Source organism: Zophobas morio, unplaced genomic scaffold (genome assembly GCF_036711695.1).
Source record: "Zophobas morio isolate AGI-343-1 ecotype UQ-CSIRO unplaced genomic scaffold, CSIRO_AGI_Zmor_V1 ptg000021l, whole genome shotgun sequence".
Classification (NCBI taxonomy): domain Eukaryota; kingdom Metazoa; phylum Arthropoda; class Insecta; order Coleoptera; family Tenebrionidae; genus Zophobas; species Zophobas morio.
Genome location: NW_026972126.1, coordinates 1,531,484 through 1,548,281, shown reverse-complemented (window position 1 = coordinate 1,548,281; position 16,798 = coordinate 1,531,484). Strand labels below are relative to the sequence as shown.

General features: G+C 31.7%; 1 protein-coding gene across 1 annotated transcript; it reads right to left on the bottom strand.

Moving 5' to 3' along the window:
- Positions 1 to 81: 81 nt before the first annotated feature.
- Positions 82 to 10,619, bottom strand: LOC135132844 (trypsin-like). Its single transcript, XM_064061055.1, has 4 exons — positions 10,512 to 10,619; positions 4,639 to 5,064; positions 2,111 to 2,274; positions 82 to 253 (listed from the first exon to the last, which is right to left on the bottom strand). Exons 1-4 carry the CDS (start codon positions 10,564 to 10,566, stop codon positions 98 to 100), a joined length of 801 nt encoding a protein of 266 aa, XP_063917125.1. The 5' UTR covers positions 10,567 to 10,619; the 3' UTR covers positions 82 to 97.
- Positions 10,620 to 16,798: the final 6,179 nt, after the last annotated feature.

The window sequence follows — 16,798 nt, the reverse complement described above, 5'->3', positions numbered from 1 at the left end:
AAAGTCTAGAATAATCCCATTACAGAATTGCATTACATAAATTGCTTCTAATTAATCCTATAACGAAATAAAATGCATGGATAAATTTTATTTTTTATTAACTGTTAAAATCAGGAATTACATCGTCTACAAAATCCATGAAATTTTTAACCCTACTAAATACAGTCGTTTTTTTCTTGCCTTTTACTCTAATTCCAAAAGATACCAAACCTATAAGCTTACCATTTACTACAAGAGGACCCCCGGAATCGCCCTGTAATACAAATCAGACAAATAATTAGATTAATTCTAGCAAAAACACAACTTACAACAAGGAAAATTAAATAAAAATTAATAATTATTCAGATAAAAAATTGCTTCTCATGTATTATAAATATAAGAAATAGAACGTATTTGGAGCTTTTAAGACAATGTTTGTTTCTAGAAAAAAAAAAAAGACTGTGCAAGTGGACGAGTAAAGTAATTGAAATTTCTACAACTGTTAAGTGTTGCATTATAAATTCCGTTACACAGCGAAATCGCAATTATTACGAATTAATGTTTTTCAAGACGTTGCGTTGTTCGATTTTAAAAACAGTAAACGCTAAGACCTAAAAAAGAAAATTATGTAATAAGGAAATAATGAGATTCAAATAAATAAAAATAATGTTATGCATCGTCATATTCTCAGAGATGAAAGAAGTTATTACTATTAAATTCAATATTTGCTGATACGGAAAAAGAAATATGTATGTTATTGGTTTTCAAATATTTATTCTGCTTAAGATGTAATAAAGTAGACGCTCAAATACGTTTTCCTCCATTCAATACACTTCTCAGTCGATTTAAAGCTCTGATTTAGTGGCAATGTAAAATTTTTAATAAAATGAATGACATAGATTGAATTTTTCAAGAAATAAAAACATTTTTTTAAATTATGCTTTTATTTATTCTTTTAGTGTTTAAGGTGCATTGCTATTCAACTGCATTATTATTGAAAATATTCAAACCACGAGATTTTGCTTCAATAGTTGGTTTTAGTCTACTTGCATGTATGCGAGTAACCAGCTATATATACACAAATTGACTTTTAGGATTGTTGCATAACATTTTATAGGTCTCTGTCTATTAAAAGAGACATCACTCCTTGGATGTTCTGCCTGATGTAGAATTTTTGTTACGATTCTCATTTTGAATTTGATTGTTACAATTATACAATCTTTTAAATGTAAATATTTGCAACTATAAAAAAATATATACGTGAGAGTTGTGCTGAATTCCCTCAAAATTATGTAATACACATTATTTTTAAACTTAGCTTACTATTACTAGCTCATAAATTTCAGTTTTTAGTTTCGTGCAAAATGAGAATTACTTATCATGTGTAAGACCGAAGACCTATTTCTTTTTTTTATTACCGACAGAGAATAGAAAAACAACTGCAAAAATCTGTAAAGTACATACATTCTGGAATTGAAACGCAAGTAATACACATTCATTTCATGATCTCATTAGTGGAGATAAATAAATTTTGAAAGCTGTAGCTGCTATGTAATACAACATAATAATATGTATGTCACTGACATTTTCGGTGTTTTTTGTAATTTTAGATAAAACGTACGTAATTTTCCCATGTAAAACTTAATCTTGTTAAGCAGAGTAATTATAAATGTTTGCTCATCCAAGTAGTGGGCTGTGTATTTTGCCCCTTGTTCTGATGATGAACTTGATTAGCTACAAATTTGTAAAGTGTCAAATTTGTGCTGGATGACCGGTACAATAAAACATCGAATGCTTTATTTGAGAACTGTAGCAAAGTTCATACATCAAGGCAGCGATATAAAATTAATAATAATGTGAATTACTAATTTCTGTGTAGTATTGTAAATACATTCAGTAAATTCTTGTAAAAGTTCCTAACCGCCAATAAATCATTATAAATAATTAAATTTTTACTTTACTTAAAGTTCCATATACGCATCACAGTGTCTAATTGTCTAATTAGTTTAATTGTAAATGACTCGGTCTTACGTCGTAGAAAGTTCAATAAGTCATAAACGATAAAAGCAAGAAAAACGAGGAAACTCAAATTACCGTCATTTGTAATAATGAAACGGGAATAAAAACTCACAAAATAAGTGGTCGTTCGGCTGGGTTTGACACAGATCATATTCGACGAGATCCTGGGATGAAGAATTCCCGGAAAATAATCCTGACACTTGCCCCACTTTTCCACAGTGAGTTTTGTCGCTCGCAAATACTTGGACGGACGTCCAGACTCCGTCCTACCCCATCCTGAAATTAATGTGGGTAACTTTTAAATTTCGAAAACAAGAACATCGTCTAGTAGCTAGCGATTAAATTTTAAAAGTTTTAATTTACTTTTAACAACCGATATCTTTTTTTTTAATATACGTTTGTAACGAATGAATACTGCTGATTTACCATAAATTCACGTTTATACATTTTACATGCTACAGTCTTTCCAAAAGAAATATTTAGCAACACTCGAATTGTTTCATTATTGGAGAATGCAACTAATTTATTATTGGATATATTGTACTCATGTTTTAAGAAAATATAATAAATGTAAAAGGTCCTCCTAGAAACTAAAGAAATTGCTGTTTTTAGTCTGTCGTAACACTACCAATATGTTTTTGTGTTGTGAAATTTTTTTGCTAGCTTATACTTATATTGAACCGACAGACATTGGTAAAAAAATTTATGAAAAAATCGGATCGGTAATATTTTTATTTCATTGTGTTCCACAAAATATACTTTTGAGGGCGCTGCGTGCTTTTACGTAAACAGTTAAACGTTAAAAAATATAAACACTCATACTACCTATGAGTGCTACATCCACAATGAGTATATTCAGTACAAAATTAAAAATTGAAAAAACATTGTGACCAGCTGAAATTACATTTGAAGAACAAATATGATTTTTTTGCTTAAAGCTGTTGAAATTTAACGTCTTCACCATACTTTCTAAGTAGTAACGAACTTAGAAATATATTTTTTCTAGTTCCGAATTTATTGAATTCATTTTAAGGTGAATTTGGATAGTGTATACGGTGTTATGTCTCAATAACTAACACCCGTACAAGACTCTCTTGCTATTCAACTGTTTACATCTCAAACATCTAATGCGAATAGGTCTACTTACTTATAAATCAAAAATCGGAAAATTGTTAGTGGTATTTATGCTTTCAACACTTAAAAACATAAATATTATATTTTAAAAGATGAGCTGTTGAGGGTAGTTTTAGGAAATAATTTTAAATAGTTAATACCACCTATACCAAAATTTGTAGGGGTAATTATCTCTGGCTAGGGTAAATTTTACAAACTTTTCGTGAAAATTCAATAAGAGAAGCTTCGAGTTATTTAACTTCTTAGATACTAAATGTGTAAAAAAAAGGAACGGATTAGACCAACTGGGGATTTACGTGAATCATTACTTCATTATTGTTAGAGAAAACTAAAATGATGGCATAACCGCCACGTTTTGGTAGAAACAAATTTGTGACCAATCAAGATTGGTATCTGGGTAGCAATTTCCAGAGTTCCTATCTTTTTTTACGAAACAATTAATGCTAATCGCTACCAGCTCATTTACACAATTTTGTCAATCAGTTGGAAAAGAAGAGAGAGAGAGAGAATAGTTTCTTGCAACAAGATTCTGCTACTCCACACGTAGCTGCTGTAATTCTGCAATATTTACAACAAATATTTCGTGGAAGAGTCAGGGACTATGGCCCGCTAGATCACCAGATCTTACGCCCCCAGATTTTTTTTGTTTGCACATTGCTTTCCGTAACAAACTTCACACTTTAAAGGCACTGCAAAATGCCATAATTCAAGAAATTAATAACATCGGTGTTGATGTATTACAGAGAGTTTTTGAAAATTTAGAGTTTATCTGTGTTTAGAAAATAATGAACACCTTTTTCAACATTTGTTGTAACATACCTATTTAAAATAAATAGTTGTAAATATTCCCATAATATAACTGGTTGCACAATTTCAGTGTAGAGCAAGGTATACGACCCTATAAGTACAACTTAAAATTATTTGTCATCAAGCTGATAAATTTGAAAGCAAAAATAGGTGGTACCAACTCTTTCGATCATTCTAGATGGCGCTGTATATATTTTATAAATACTTTTTGTATGTTCACCGATTAATTGGTCAAAGTTCATATTTTCTTAGCAAAATTATTATTATTGTTTAACTATACATTTTACTATTTACTTTGTTGCACATTGATTTGTTAACAAATTTGTTGCTTAACTATCATTTGTATTTTCAAAACACAAAGTGGCATTTAATAAACATTTATCAATTACATTTACAGAAACACTACGTTACCCAGTAATTATAAGGATCTAGCAAATTCTTAAGTTTCTTTTATGCTAACGCCACTTTAATCTATAGATTTTGTTCATTTAAGAAAAAAATCATAAAATGTGAAAATTCGGACCGTATAAACACCATAAAAGTAAAAATATTATTTATCAAGTTTATATAAGCTTTACCTGAACCATTTTGTAAAACTATATTTATACATATTTATTTTATTCATGTTGTTGAATGTTATCCAAATATACAAAAGGAGTACGTACTTATTTTTTTTAGACAACATATGAGTAATCCTACCTGAAATGGTAGCTAACGTTCCACCTTCATGGTCTTCGTCTGAAACTGCAATATCTCTGGCTTTGCTGCTGTACTCCACCGGTTCTTTTAGGACAATCACTGAAAAGTCGTGATCGTAATTGTGAAAACTGAAGTCCGGATGCTTCACTACTCTGTCGATTTCATGAAAACGTCCGTCCGGATCGTCGAGATAATTGGCACCGACTAAGACTGAGAGGGGCTTTCTTTCTTCGTCGAAGTCTTTGGTGTGTGTACAATGAGCTGCTGTAAAAACGACTCTGGGTCTCACCAGGGCGCCTCCGCATATTATACGTTTCCGATTCTTCCGGTGATGAACCAGAGCTACCTGGTAAGGAAAATCCGAGATGTCGACCACCGTGCCGTAGATTATTCGCTCCATTGCCTCATTAAATGGCAGATATTGAGCTTGAAAACGAAGAAAATGAGATAAAGGCGCCGGGGTGTTTTCTAATAAAGTGGTGGAGTGAAACTCGAAATAACACGAAAAGAAGCAAGATAAATCATGCCAGTGGATATAAATTATTACTATTTATGAAATAGGCGTATATTAGCTGTACATGATATTTTGAATAAAGGGTAGCATTCATTCAGTGTTATTCAATTTTATGTTTTCTTGGCATTTTAAGTGCTCCATGCTGTTTCTACTTTCGAATTACTTAACGAACTTAAATAATAAGTTAACAGGTTTATTTCATTGCTTATTTGAGAGTAGGACATTTATAATTACCTGAAATTGAAAAATTCAATAGGATTATGTTTATTTGTTAAAATTAACGTGAACTAAAAATAAAAATCTAAAGGATATTAATTTGAAACATACAGATTTCTTGTTTTAAAAATTGATGTAGGTTACTGCCCTGTACAGTTCTATACACCGTGGCTACACATCGTTTCCTGCATGGAGTATATTGAAAAAATTGAAATAAACCTGTAAACTTTTTTAAATTATTAGCTTCTGACGCTAACCGAGACAAAGTGTATTTTTAAAAGTTAAAATCATTGCGATGAATATACTAATTTGCGTGATGTTACTGCATTCAAAGAATTTCCTAGAAATTAGATGGATGGATAACTTCCGAAATCATTTGTAAAGTGTAACGCTTTATAAAGCCGCGGACAAAACTTGTGATAAACAAATGCCATTGTCAAGATTTTCAAAAGATTTGCAAGTTATAATTTACATTAAGGGATGTGGGTTTAGTCACAATCGGAGCAGAGGGTAGAGCTTTTTAATTAACTTAAATATATCGCCGTATTTGTTATAAATTTATTGAAATTTTACGATAGTGAAACTTGTTTAACAAATATTTAAAGAATCTTTTGATGAAGTTTTTGATCCACTAATCATCTCTCGTTTCTATATCAACATTTAGTCTTGACAAAAGTTTTTTTGTTACAGTTGCTAGGATTTACTAAAATAAATTAATTTTACCTATTTATCTTTCAGTAGCGTCTAAAAAGGTTGGATAAGGGTTAATTTTCCCCTTATAAATTTGATAACACAAAATAAGTTTTTCAGACTTCTTAGACTTCGCGAAGAAGTGTCAATGTTGTTGTACGTACCTTTCAATAACACCCTGTATACATACAAAATTTGGCAACAATTGGTACAGTAATTTAGAAGATTATCTGTCTGGGAAAAAACGACATATACAGACATACAGACAGACGGACAGACGACTGACAGACGAAATGGGAGACAATTTTTTTCGTACTTTAAGAGTCATGAAATGTCGAAAAACATCAAACTGGCAAGTTGCCTGCTGCACTCGATTACTATACTTCATTATCTTACATTCGGGAAATAAAAATAAAGGAGCATTTATAAACCAAAAATACAAGAGTATATTATTTTATAAAATTGAAATGGCATTAACAAAAAAAAAAAGAGGAGAGAGAGAAAGTAGGTCTCGTGTTTCCGTCTGTCTGTCGTCATCTACGTCGATTTTTATTAGACATATAGTCCCCGAAACTACTGGACCGATTGTATATGAAACGCTAACCAAAATTTGTGTGATTATCTCCTCTAGCAATTGTTGCATTGTAATTGTATCGATTTTACAGTTTGTAATTTTTAAATGTACAGTGTGTTTCCGGATTGAGTTTAGAAGAGGAATTTTTCTTTATTCGTTATTTTACTGAAAAAAGTTGAAGGAAAAAGAAATACTTAACTTACGACATATATTTCACCTACAAAAAGTTTTAATGAATCCAGATTTTTTAAAATAAATCAATTTTTATCCATTTTGCATCAATTGCGATAAAAACACAGTTTACAGTTGGCTTTGAAATTCACAAATATTTGATTGCAAACCTCAAAATGGCGAAACGTTAATGTTACAACAAAGTGAATTTGATTGTGAAACAGTGAAACAGTTAACCGGTTTATTTTTTATAAAATAAAAATATATATATATGTATTTATGTCGAAAATAGGGGGTATCAAAACTTGTAAAAAAAAAAGAAAATCATTCAGAACAAGAAAATGCTTTCATCCTATTACGTACAGTCCGCACAAACTGACCTTACGACGCCTTCGCGGAAATCATTTGCGTTAGAAATCAAAAAATCACACATACAACGAATTTGGACAGAACTGAAAATTTATTCTTGTAATAATTTTTTGGAGCCATGAGACGATGTAAAACGTCCTCATTTTGGTTTATGGATGACAAATCAAATTATTATTAGGTATATATTATATTGTCTATTACTCTATATTATACAAGAAACTGCTGTTCAGAGTGTACTGTAAACAATGATGGACTTGAATAACCTACGTTAAGTTGATTTTGTTATTTTAATTAAATTAAATAAAAATTAAACTTAATTTTTGTTGTTTATTTAAACATACGAGTATGTTTATACTTCTGTAGTTTTAATCATTGCAGTATTTATAGTTGTTTTAAGTGAAGCAAAAATGTTAATTCCTTTAATATTTTTTGTAAACTCAATTATACCTACATACCTTGAATTTTGTGTTTAATTAAAAGTGATCATCAGCAAGAACAAATAAAAAATTATTATATGCATTTGTCGACATTTTTGTATAGCGGATTTTTGTGTGTAACATATTTTGCGTTTCAAATATTTGCATTAATAACGTTGTAGTATTTCAGATATCACCATGAATGTTGATAATTTTATTACGTCTCAGTGGATACATTTTAGTCAATTAGAAGTAAGTAAATGTTTCGATTAAGTGTCAACTTATTCTCTTTCTTTTTCAAAATTCAAAATATTTATTGTGCAAATATTAGCGGTATAAATTACATATATATAAAAAAAAACAAATTACTTGCAAGAATAATGCTATATTTTATTTATCCATGTGGTCACATAAGGGACAGTTAAACCTCAATAAAAATTTGTTCTTCTAACCCTCGTTTAAAATTTACGTAACCTATAAAATTTTAGCAGCGTATATGAGGGAGTCATTCCCTTTAAATTGATGTTATACGAGTACCATGCGCACCGTATTATTTGGTATCAACTTCACAGGTAAGAGAAGCCATATGTATTTATTTCCCGTTTTCCATGATAAAATTGCACAACAATCAAACCTATAATGATGATATTAAATTTGTTAATTATAATTAATTATTATTATACCTACTTTGTTAGGTGATCTTTAACTGAAATTAAGTTCTTCACAAATTGTTTTACTACAGATGACACTTAATTCCATTAATTAACTGATAAACAAAATATTTGTTACAGATAATAATTAATTAAATAGAAAATTAAAATAACTTTGAGAAAAATTGAATTACCTAAATTTGTTGACTTAATTTGAGGAAGAGATATTTTTTCTTTATTTGTTGAACTGAAAGACTGTCCTGCAATTTTTGACATTTTATTATGAGTCCGTTCATTTTATTTCTCGAGCGTAAGTTAAGAAAGTATTGCAGTAGGGTCCATCCGACGAATGGCTACTTTTATGTTTTCTCGACGTTTCATAAGCCATAGACTATAAAAAAGAATGCTGCTAAGAATACTAATTTTATATGAATGTTAGGAATATCTCGTAGATGGTAAAACGCTATTTGTCCCCACCAACAATGGTAAAGGGTATTTAAATCTTATGGAGGGTACTCCTGCAACTGTGGTTTAGGGTTTCGTATTAAGTTTTTACCCTAGATGTCTAGAGTTTTGGGGAAAAAAAAATTGAATACGAACGTTTTGCAATTATTTAACTTTGAAACTACAACACCGAATGCTCTGAAATCTGGCAAACGTTTTAAGGTTCTCGTAAGCATGGTAAATCGTTAATTATTTTTTTTTTTGTTTAAACCCCTCTCCTATCATGACGCCATTTTACAATTCTGCCTAATAAAAGCTACTTAAATTTTATAAAATGATATATTTCTGCATGTGTCATTTGTGAATCCTTGTTGAGTTTTTACCGTAGACATGCAGATTTTTTGGAATTGTAAAACTGAAATACTATGAAAGCTTGCAAATGTTTCAAGGTTATAGGAAACATGGTAAATCGTTAACCAAATTTATTCGTTTATGGCCTTCCCAAAAAATGATGAGGTCGTCCTGCAATTTTGACGAATGTTTAATGTTCTTTAAATTTTATAAAATATGTAACATATTCCTGCGTGTGTGATTTATGAATCCGTGTTGAATTGTACCCTAAGGATCCAGATTTTTACGAAGAAAGTCAACATTTTAGAACATTTTACAATTCAACCTTAAAATTACAAAACCTAATTCTAATAATAACAACTACTTATTCAAATTAATATTCCAAAAAGTTTTGCTCCACTGTAGCCTAAGTAAGTAATTAGTCCTGTCCTCCGTTTTGAGGGGACAAAAATCAATCAAATTTTCTTTTCTTTTATACAAATGCATACCGTCGTTGATGCTTGTTATCTGAACGTGCTAATAGTAACTAATAATAGAAGTTAAGCATGTTCTGAAAATATATTTTCTCTATTTGGTTATCTGCTTTAAATATATTTCATGTTGTCTAAATCAGGCCTCTTTGGAATTTGCGCTCCGGCAACACCACTGATTTTTACTTTATAAAGGTAATCACAAACCAAAAATCCCAAAATCAAATTTTATCATTTTTCAAAGAAATGCGATTCGTTGGACTGCATTTCAGAGGCGAGGGGAGTTTCGTCGAAATACTATTCAACCAATTTTTTGTGCTTTTTACTTTGAGCATTCAAAGTCAAGTTAGAGGGTATTATTACGGTACCAATATGTTGAAATACGTCCGAATAAGCTGATAATAATCTGAAGCAGTCTGTAATGAAATGAATGACATTAACTCTGGCAAAAACACCCTTCGGGTTTTTGTTGTTTTTTAACGACATGACAACAAGAATGTGTTATGTCGTTCCTTGGATTGTTGTCCTGAGAGGTTAGAGACAAATCGGATCGTAGCAGTATTTTGGTGTATTTTAAATGAAGATCAAATATCAGTGAAAAAGATACAATTGTAAAATATTTTTGATAAAATTGTTAGGATAATTGCTCAATAACGAAGAATTACGAACACAAGAATGCTGATTTTAAATATTATAATATAAAATGCAATAAAAATATCCAACATGACAACCTGTAATTGTGAAAAATATGACATGTTTTTATCTAACAAAATTAATTACATGTGTTAAAAAGTTTTAAGAATAATGGGTATAGGGTATGATAAATACCGAGTAGGTAGTTGTGTGTGTATGTGTGTTTAAAAAAGTAATGGCAAAAACTGTTTGTTAAGTTGTAAAAGGTGGTAATCTCTTATTTGATGCAATATAGTTTAAGTTGTGCACTACATAATTTTCACGTCACGCTACGCCACTGTCAGAGGAGACGGATTCTTCGTGTTGCCTACTTACGGTTTGCCGATAAAATAACACCGACGAAACACAACAATTGGAACATTGTGAACATTTGAAGAGAATAGAGCTGCTGGCATTTCTTTTATACTTGTTGCGGATGATAAGTTTTCCATTCTTCCTGCATTACACTTGACTGTTTGCTTAGACTCATGCAGGACTGTGCAGAGAGAGAAAGTATGATGTAATCGCTTGTTCAATCGGAGCATAATGTTAATACTGCTCCATTCTTGGAGCAGTATTAACAAATCTGAAGAAAAAATGTGTTACATATTTTAGAATAACGAAGATTTATTGAAATTATGCGGCATTTCAACATGATTGTGGGAACTAAAAAAGAGATTTATAGTAGAAATTAGCCAAAGCACTTCGCAATTGCCGAGAAATAGTTAATTCAAATTTTATTTGTGTTCGCTTTATTTCTTTCTTAATAAACTAACGAAGTATGGAGTGACCAAAATTCACCGTTCCCAGTTTATTTTAGACCAAAAGAAATATCGTACTCGCAAGTACAAAAGATTAGAATGAATTGCGATTTTATTTAAACTCACTCATGCATGATACTACGCGTTATTTCCTGTAAAAGCCAGTAGAAGAAAGCGGAGGTGGTGTAGAGATTTTTTAAAGTCAATATTTTCGTGAATCGAGATGAGGTAAAAATTTGAAACTTTTCATAGTCTTATAAGACATATCATTGCCTTAGTAATTACACACACATTTCAAATTAACACGAAAGTTTTTTTGTTAAAATGAAAGATAAAATAAAACATTACCCTCGTTTCTGGTTATCTCGTGTGACGAGATAAAGTAACTTATTTAAGGATCTGTGACGGTTATCTATTGAAGGTTTAAGTGATTTTACTACGATTCATTTAAAAGAGGCAAATGAATCTTTCTTTGTAAGATGGAAATGTGAATAGGAAAATGTCTTTTATACTTATAAGGGTATTTTGTATTCCTCTAATTTGCTGTTAAATTATTAGATATTTTGACAACTATTAGAGATTAAAAATCTTGTCTAAAATATTCCAGAAAAATCTTAATAAACAGTGTGAAAAACTATGACGGTTGTTATAGTATATTAAGTATTAAGAACGGTAAGAGGGGTTTGCAGGTCGACGACAAAAGTTCGGAGGAGGAGCGAACCGACGAGTCCAATTTGTTGGCGACCTGTAACCCCTCTTACCGTTCGTGATCCTTATACTATTTTTTGCACGTTTAAGATAAATATTAAAAAAAAGAAAAAATTCGGGCAAGCTGCAAAAATGGATGATAATTTCGAGTAGGCAGTCGGTAGTATTGGTGTTAGTAATGCTTTGACAACTTCAAACAAGTAAAATTTATCAAGGCATTTTTGCTGGCGATTTTTCGCACAGGGTTATTCTAGAGAAAACTACACGAAAAGTTTGTTAAGTGTGGAAGTTCGAGGCTAGTAATTTGAACTGCAATATGGATTGTGAGGAATAAGTCGAACATGCGTGTAAAATTGACTGTTCCGCCATAAGTCCTGAGAAGTCCAGACTCATGAACTATTTATTTAAAAAAGGTACTTGCTCTTTTAAATAATATCTAAACCTCAAAAAGAAACTAACTAAACTAAAAATCGTCTAGTTCCTTTTTCATTGCAGTAACTGTAATATTTATCAGAAATAACTTTAATAAAGTGTTATAAAATCGTTGATTTACGGCCGGTTCCTTAAACAGCATCGAAAAGTAGCCTTTACGTAAAGTGTCATTTTCGATAAAGTCGACTTTAAAAGTGGTTCCTGTTCCATAAATAAAGACACGACGTCTTTTAGGTAAAGATCCCTTTAAAGTTCATTTATTAGGTTGGTACTAGACGGCTCCAAGTTCCATGCCGAAATGTGACTTGAGACACCGAGAGCCATCATCGTTTTTAAATCATCCACCAATCAGCGAATCGATATTTGCCGCATTTTGTACGCATCGTCATCTGGTCTGAAATCGCACTTTTAGGTTATGTTATTTTGTAGCGTGACATTAGAGGTTACACTATAAAAATCATAACAGTGCGTTAAAATTGAAATATGAATCATTTAACTGAGAGTTCTACCTCATCGTCTGACGATGAACCATTTCAGATGCCGATCTTAAAATTCGAAACATTGTTGCACGTTGGCCAGGCTCATCCCACGACCAGACCATTTTTAATAATAGTCGTGTAAAAAGAGACTTTGAGGCAGGAAAATACCAACCATATTTTTTAATTGGTGACAGTGGTTATGCCATTGAACCATACCTAATGACAAAACTGCATGACACTGAAACACCTGCAGAAAATTTATATAATGAATCATTGTTGAGAACAAGAAACGTGAAACGACAGTATGGAGTGTGGAAACGACGATTTCCAGTTTTATCAGTCGGTATGAGATTAAAACTTGAAACAATAATGGAAGTTATTGTTGCTACAGCAGTGTTGCACAACATTGCTGTAGAATAGAACGACATTTTTCCAAAAGAATGGTTTGAAAATATCGAACATGAAGACAACATTCAAAATCCCCCTGGACCGGATGAACATATTATTGAGGGTAAAAATCAGAGACGCCTACTGATAGATGAATACTTTGCGAGATTGTAATTTTTTTAATAATAAAAATTTATAAAACAAATATGGAAAAATATATCTCTGTATTGTACTTTTGTTTCATTTCTTGCTCTAATTTTTTGATTTGAAGTTGTAGTGCAAAGAAAATACCACGTGGTTTTAAAACCCGAACGAAATATTCAAAAACAATCGGTTCGAAAAGCGCCTTCTTCCGTTTACACATTTCATTCATTTCAAATACTCCACTACACCATATCCACCCCCACCCCCTTCACACAGTACCTGCTCTGCTATTGGCTGATCGTTAGTTTTAAAGGACCTTTACAGAGTAAAGAGCCGAATTCGGAACTTTCCATTAACAGCGATTTTAAAGTACGCTTTCCTTTTAAATTTGGTTTATGGAACAGGTTTTAGCAGGTAAAGTCTCCTTTTCTATTTAAAGACTACTTTACTTAGTTTATGGAACCGGCCGTTATATTTCTTAACTGCAAAACGTAAGTAAATCACTTAGCATTTTAGAACGGTCAACATAACGTATTGTCGCGGAAAGTCTAATACTAAGTTCATACAAATCACATGATCGTACAAAAAATTATTAAAATGAGACTAACTGTAGGTTATTTAGGGTTATTATACAACTGATTCATTTCAAGCCTACATTTTCAAATAAAAATCTATATCTAAACGTCGTAAAAGCGCAAAAGCGCAAAAGCCAAATCAATTTTTCAAAAGAACACCAGAAAGCGCGTAACATACAAAGAGGTTGACTAATTTAGTGTCATTCTGACTTGTACATAGTCCGTGCGAATACTTGCACTTAAATGCAAAAGTTAAAGATTATTCAGCCGCTCTCTCCGTTATAAAAATTGTAGACCAACAAAGTCGTTGTAAAAAGGGACAAACGTGCATGTCGAGGAGCGATTTTTTTAATGGATATCACAGGATGGTAGGTTGTGAGTGTAAAACATAGTTTTCCGGACTAGAGGTGTTGCCATTCGGCTATCATCTTGAAAAGGAGAAGGGCGCTATTAATTTTTTTATTTATTTCCTTAATCATGAGTCAGACAAAAATCTGTATTCATAATTTTTTGTCTCAACATTAAGAATACAAAAGTTAAGGGCAGAAAAACATGAAAAATTAGAGAATGAAAAACTCTGATGCGATCTTCTCAAATTAACTCTTTGCCTGTGCAAAACCAAATATATGACATGCATACCTGGCCTCTTGAAAAGATAAGTCATGTTATGCATCTAAAACTCTACAATTGAAAATTTTTCATATTTTTCTGTTTGTACGCCGAAAATTTATTAATAAGAGATAATTTGTCAATTTTATAAACATCTTTAAAATAATAAACAGGCAGAAACACAAAATGACACATTTGTAATAAATTCGACAATAGAAAATATAAGGAAATCTTTTTGTCAAATCTACTTGGTGTGGTCGCTGAAAAAGATTGTAGTGAATTTATTATTATTATTATTTTAATACCCACCACTGACTCGGACATGAGCGGCTTTCAGGCAAGACTTATATCATTATGAGTACCAAGACCAAGTAAATAATATACATATTGAACAGATTAAACTTTTGAGATCTTAGAATTACAGCATACAAATTCGTTTGCCATTATTCTCTAATCTCACCCTATTTCAAGAGACTAGCGTAACTACCGATTATTTATCCTCACATCATTTGAAAAGTGATCTACACTATTCTGAGCTGCTAGTGCTAACTTATTTTGACTGACATGATCAGAGTGTTCGAGAAACTTGCGAACAATATGATATGTTCCTAACAAAACAGCTTTTACATTTTGACAAATATTGAATCACATTTACTGGCATCGAAAATATTGGAAAAAACCAATAATGTAACAGTGGCACGATTTATCATTGAGTAATTCTCGTAAGTATTAAAAAAAACATTTTTCGCCGATCGATTTACATTAACTTCGATTTGCATTAGCCTTCAAACTGCATCTAAGTGACGTCAGTCAGATTGGTTATATTTATCAATGCACAATTGCAAAGTTGCATTAACATTGTTGCACAACTAGGCCAAATTTGTAACTTTGTTATGTGGTCCGGTAAGTAATCTGATGTAAGCCGACCTTAAATTTGGTCTGTGATCCCATTTCTGAAATGTTAATTCAAATATAATAATACAGGTATATTATGGCCAACGGGAATCAAAGACGAAATACTAAAACTACTACTACAGGACGGCGCTGCATACAAAATGTGGCAAATATCTGGAAATATTTTATCCCAACTTAATTTATGCAACATGTTTGGCTCACACCCTAAGTTCATTAGCTAAAGTTATCCAGAATCAATATGAAGATGCCAATGGTGTAATTTCTAGCCTAAAGAAAGTATTTCTTAAATCTCATTTGAAGATCTAAGCCTTCCGGGAAGCCTTACTGGATTGTCAATTGCCTCCAGAACTGGTTCGGACAATATGGGGTTCATGGATTGAATCGGCAATATATTGTTGCGATCATTTTGACGATATAAAAAAGGACCGTCATTTTAGGTTATTATGGAATTTGACTCTAAAGTGTCAAAAATGTATCGCCGATACTCAATAATAATATTTATAACAAAAACATCTTAAACATAATTTAGCTTATATAATATTAAGTAGATATACCTAGATTAGGGACTATTGGGCTGACCTTAAGGCAGTCTATAGATATAGTTGAGCAATTGTGTAAACAATTGGACGATACGCCGGGAAGAGTAGGTGAAATGGCATTTAAAAAGCTGTAATAAAGCAATGTATTACAAGGGAAAAATATAGTTAATATTCTCCTTTAACATCGTGATATGTGGAGAGATGCTTCTCTAGATATAGAAATACCCTAACAGAGAAAAGAAAAATATTTAATTTGTTATGCAAGGATCGTTGATTAAGATATGGAAATTAATAAAATAGAAATGTAGATCTCAAATAAAACCACACGTTGCGTACAATTTATTTTTCCTAAAACTCGCCTGCAGCGCCTATTTTGCCATTTTTCGGACCTAAATCCCCCGTTTTTGTCGTCTATTTTAGGGCCTATTTTGGCTTTTTTTTAAGCCTAAAATTCGCTCTTTACATACCATTTATACCGTCCCCCTTCCCTTCCCCAAATAAATGTCATCAGGTTGCAATTTCTTCGTAGAAACGTGCATTCAATTTTATAAAATAACATATTTTTGTACTTGTAGTTTATGAATCCGTGGTGGGTTTTTACCTTAACACTCTGATTTTGCAAAAAAAAAAAAATAAAAATTGTGTGATAACAACATTTTATAATTTAACATTTAAATTGCAAAACTGAATGCTTTGAAATTTTGCGAACGTTTTAACTTTATCGAAAGCGGAACAAATTTTTAATGAAACTTTATCTCCCCCTCCCACAAATTGATGACATCATTGCCAAATTTTGCCTGATACACCCCATCTAAAATGTGCAGAACATCATGAGTCTGTACTTATGGTTTGTGGTTTATCAATGCTTTCATATTTTTTGTACTTTATAGAGGTTATCACACAGCCCCGTAGCTACGGGGGGGGGGGGGGCAAGATGGGGCTGAGCCTCCCCTAGCAGTTGTGGTTGCCCCCCCTGGAAGACTTACACATTAAAAATTTCAATTTAGTAATAAAATTTCAATATAATGCCGATTGCTGAAGCATATTTACTAGCCCCACCCACCCGCCCTTTAT

Coding starts and splice junctions, on each gene's coding strand:
- LOC135132844 (XM_064061055.1), bottom strand. CDS start 10,566: ATGTTCACAATGTTCCAATTGTTGTGTTTCGTCGGTGTTATTTTATCG. Junction 2,275..4,638: donor AACGTTAGCTACCATTTCAG/GTAGGATTACTC, acceptor CATTAATTTCAG/GATGGGGTAGGACGGAGTCT. Junction 254..2,110: donor GCCGAACGACCACTTATTTT/GTGAGTTTTTAT, acceptor TTTGTATTACAG/GGCGATTCCGGGGGTCCTCT.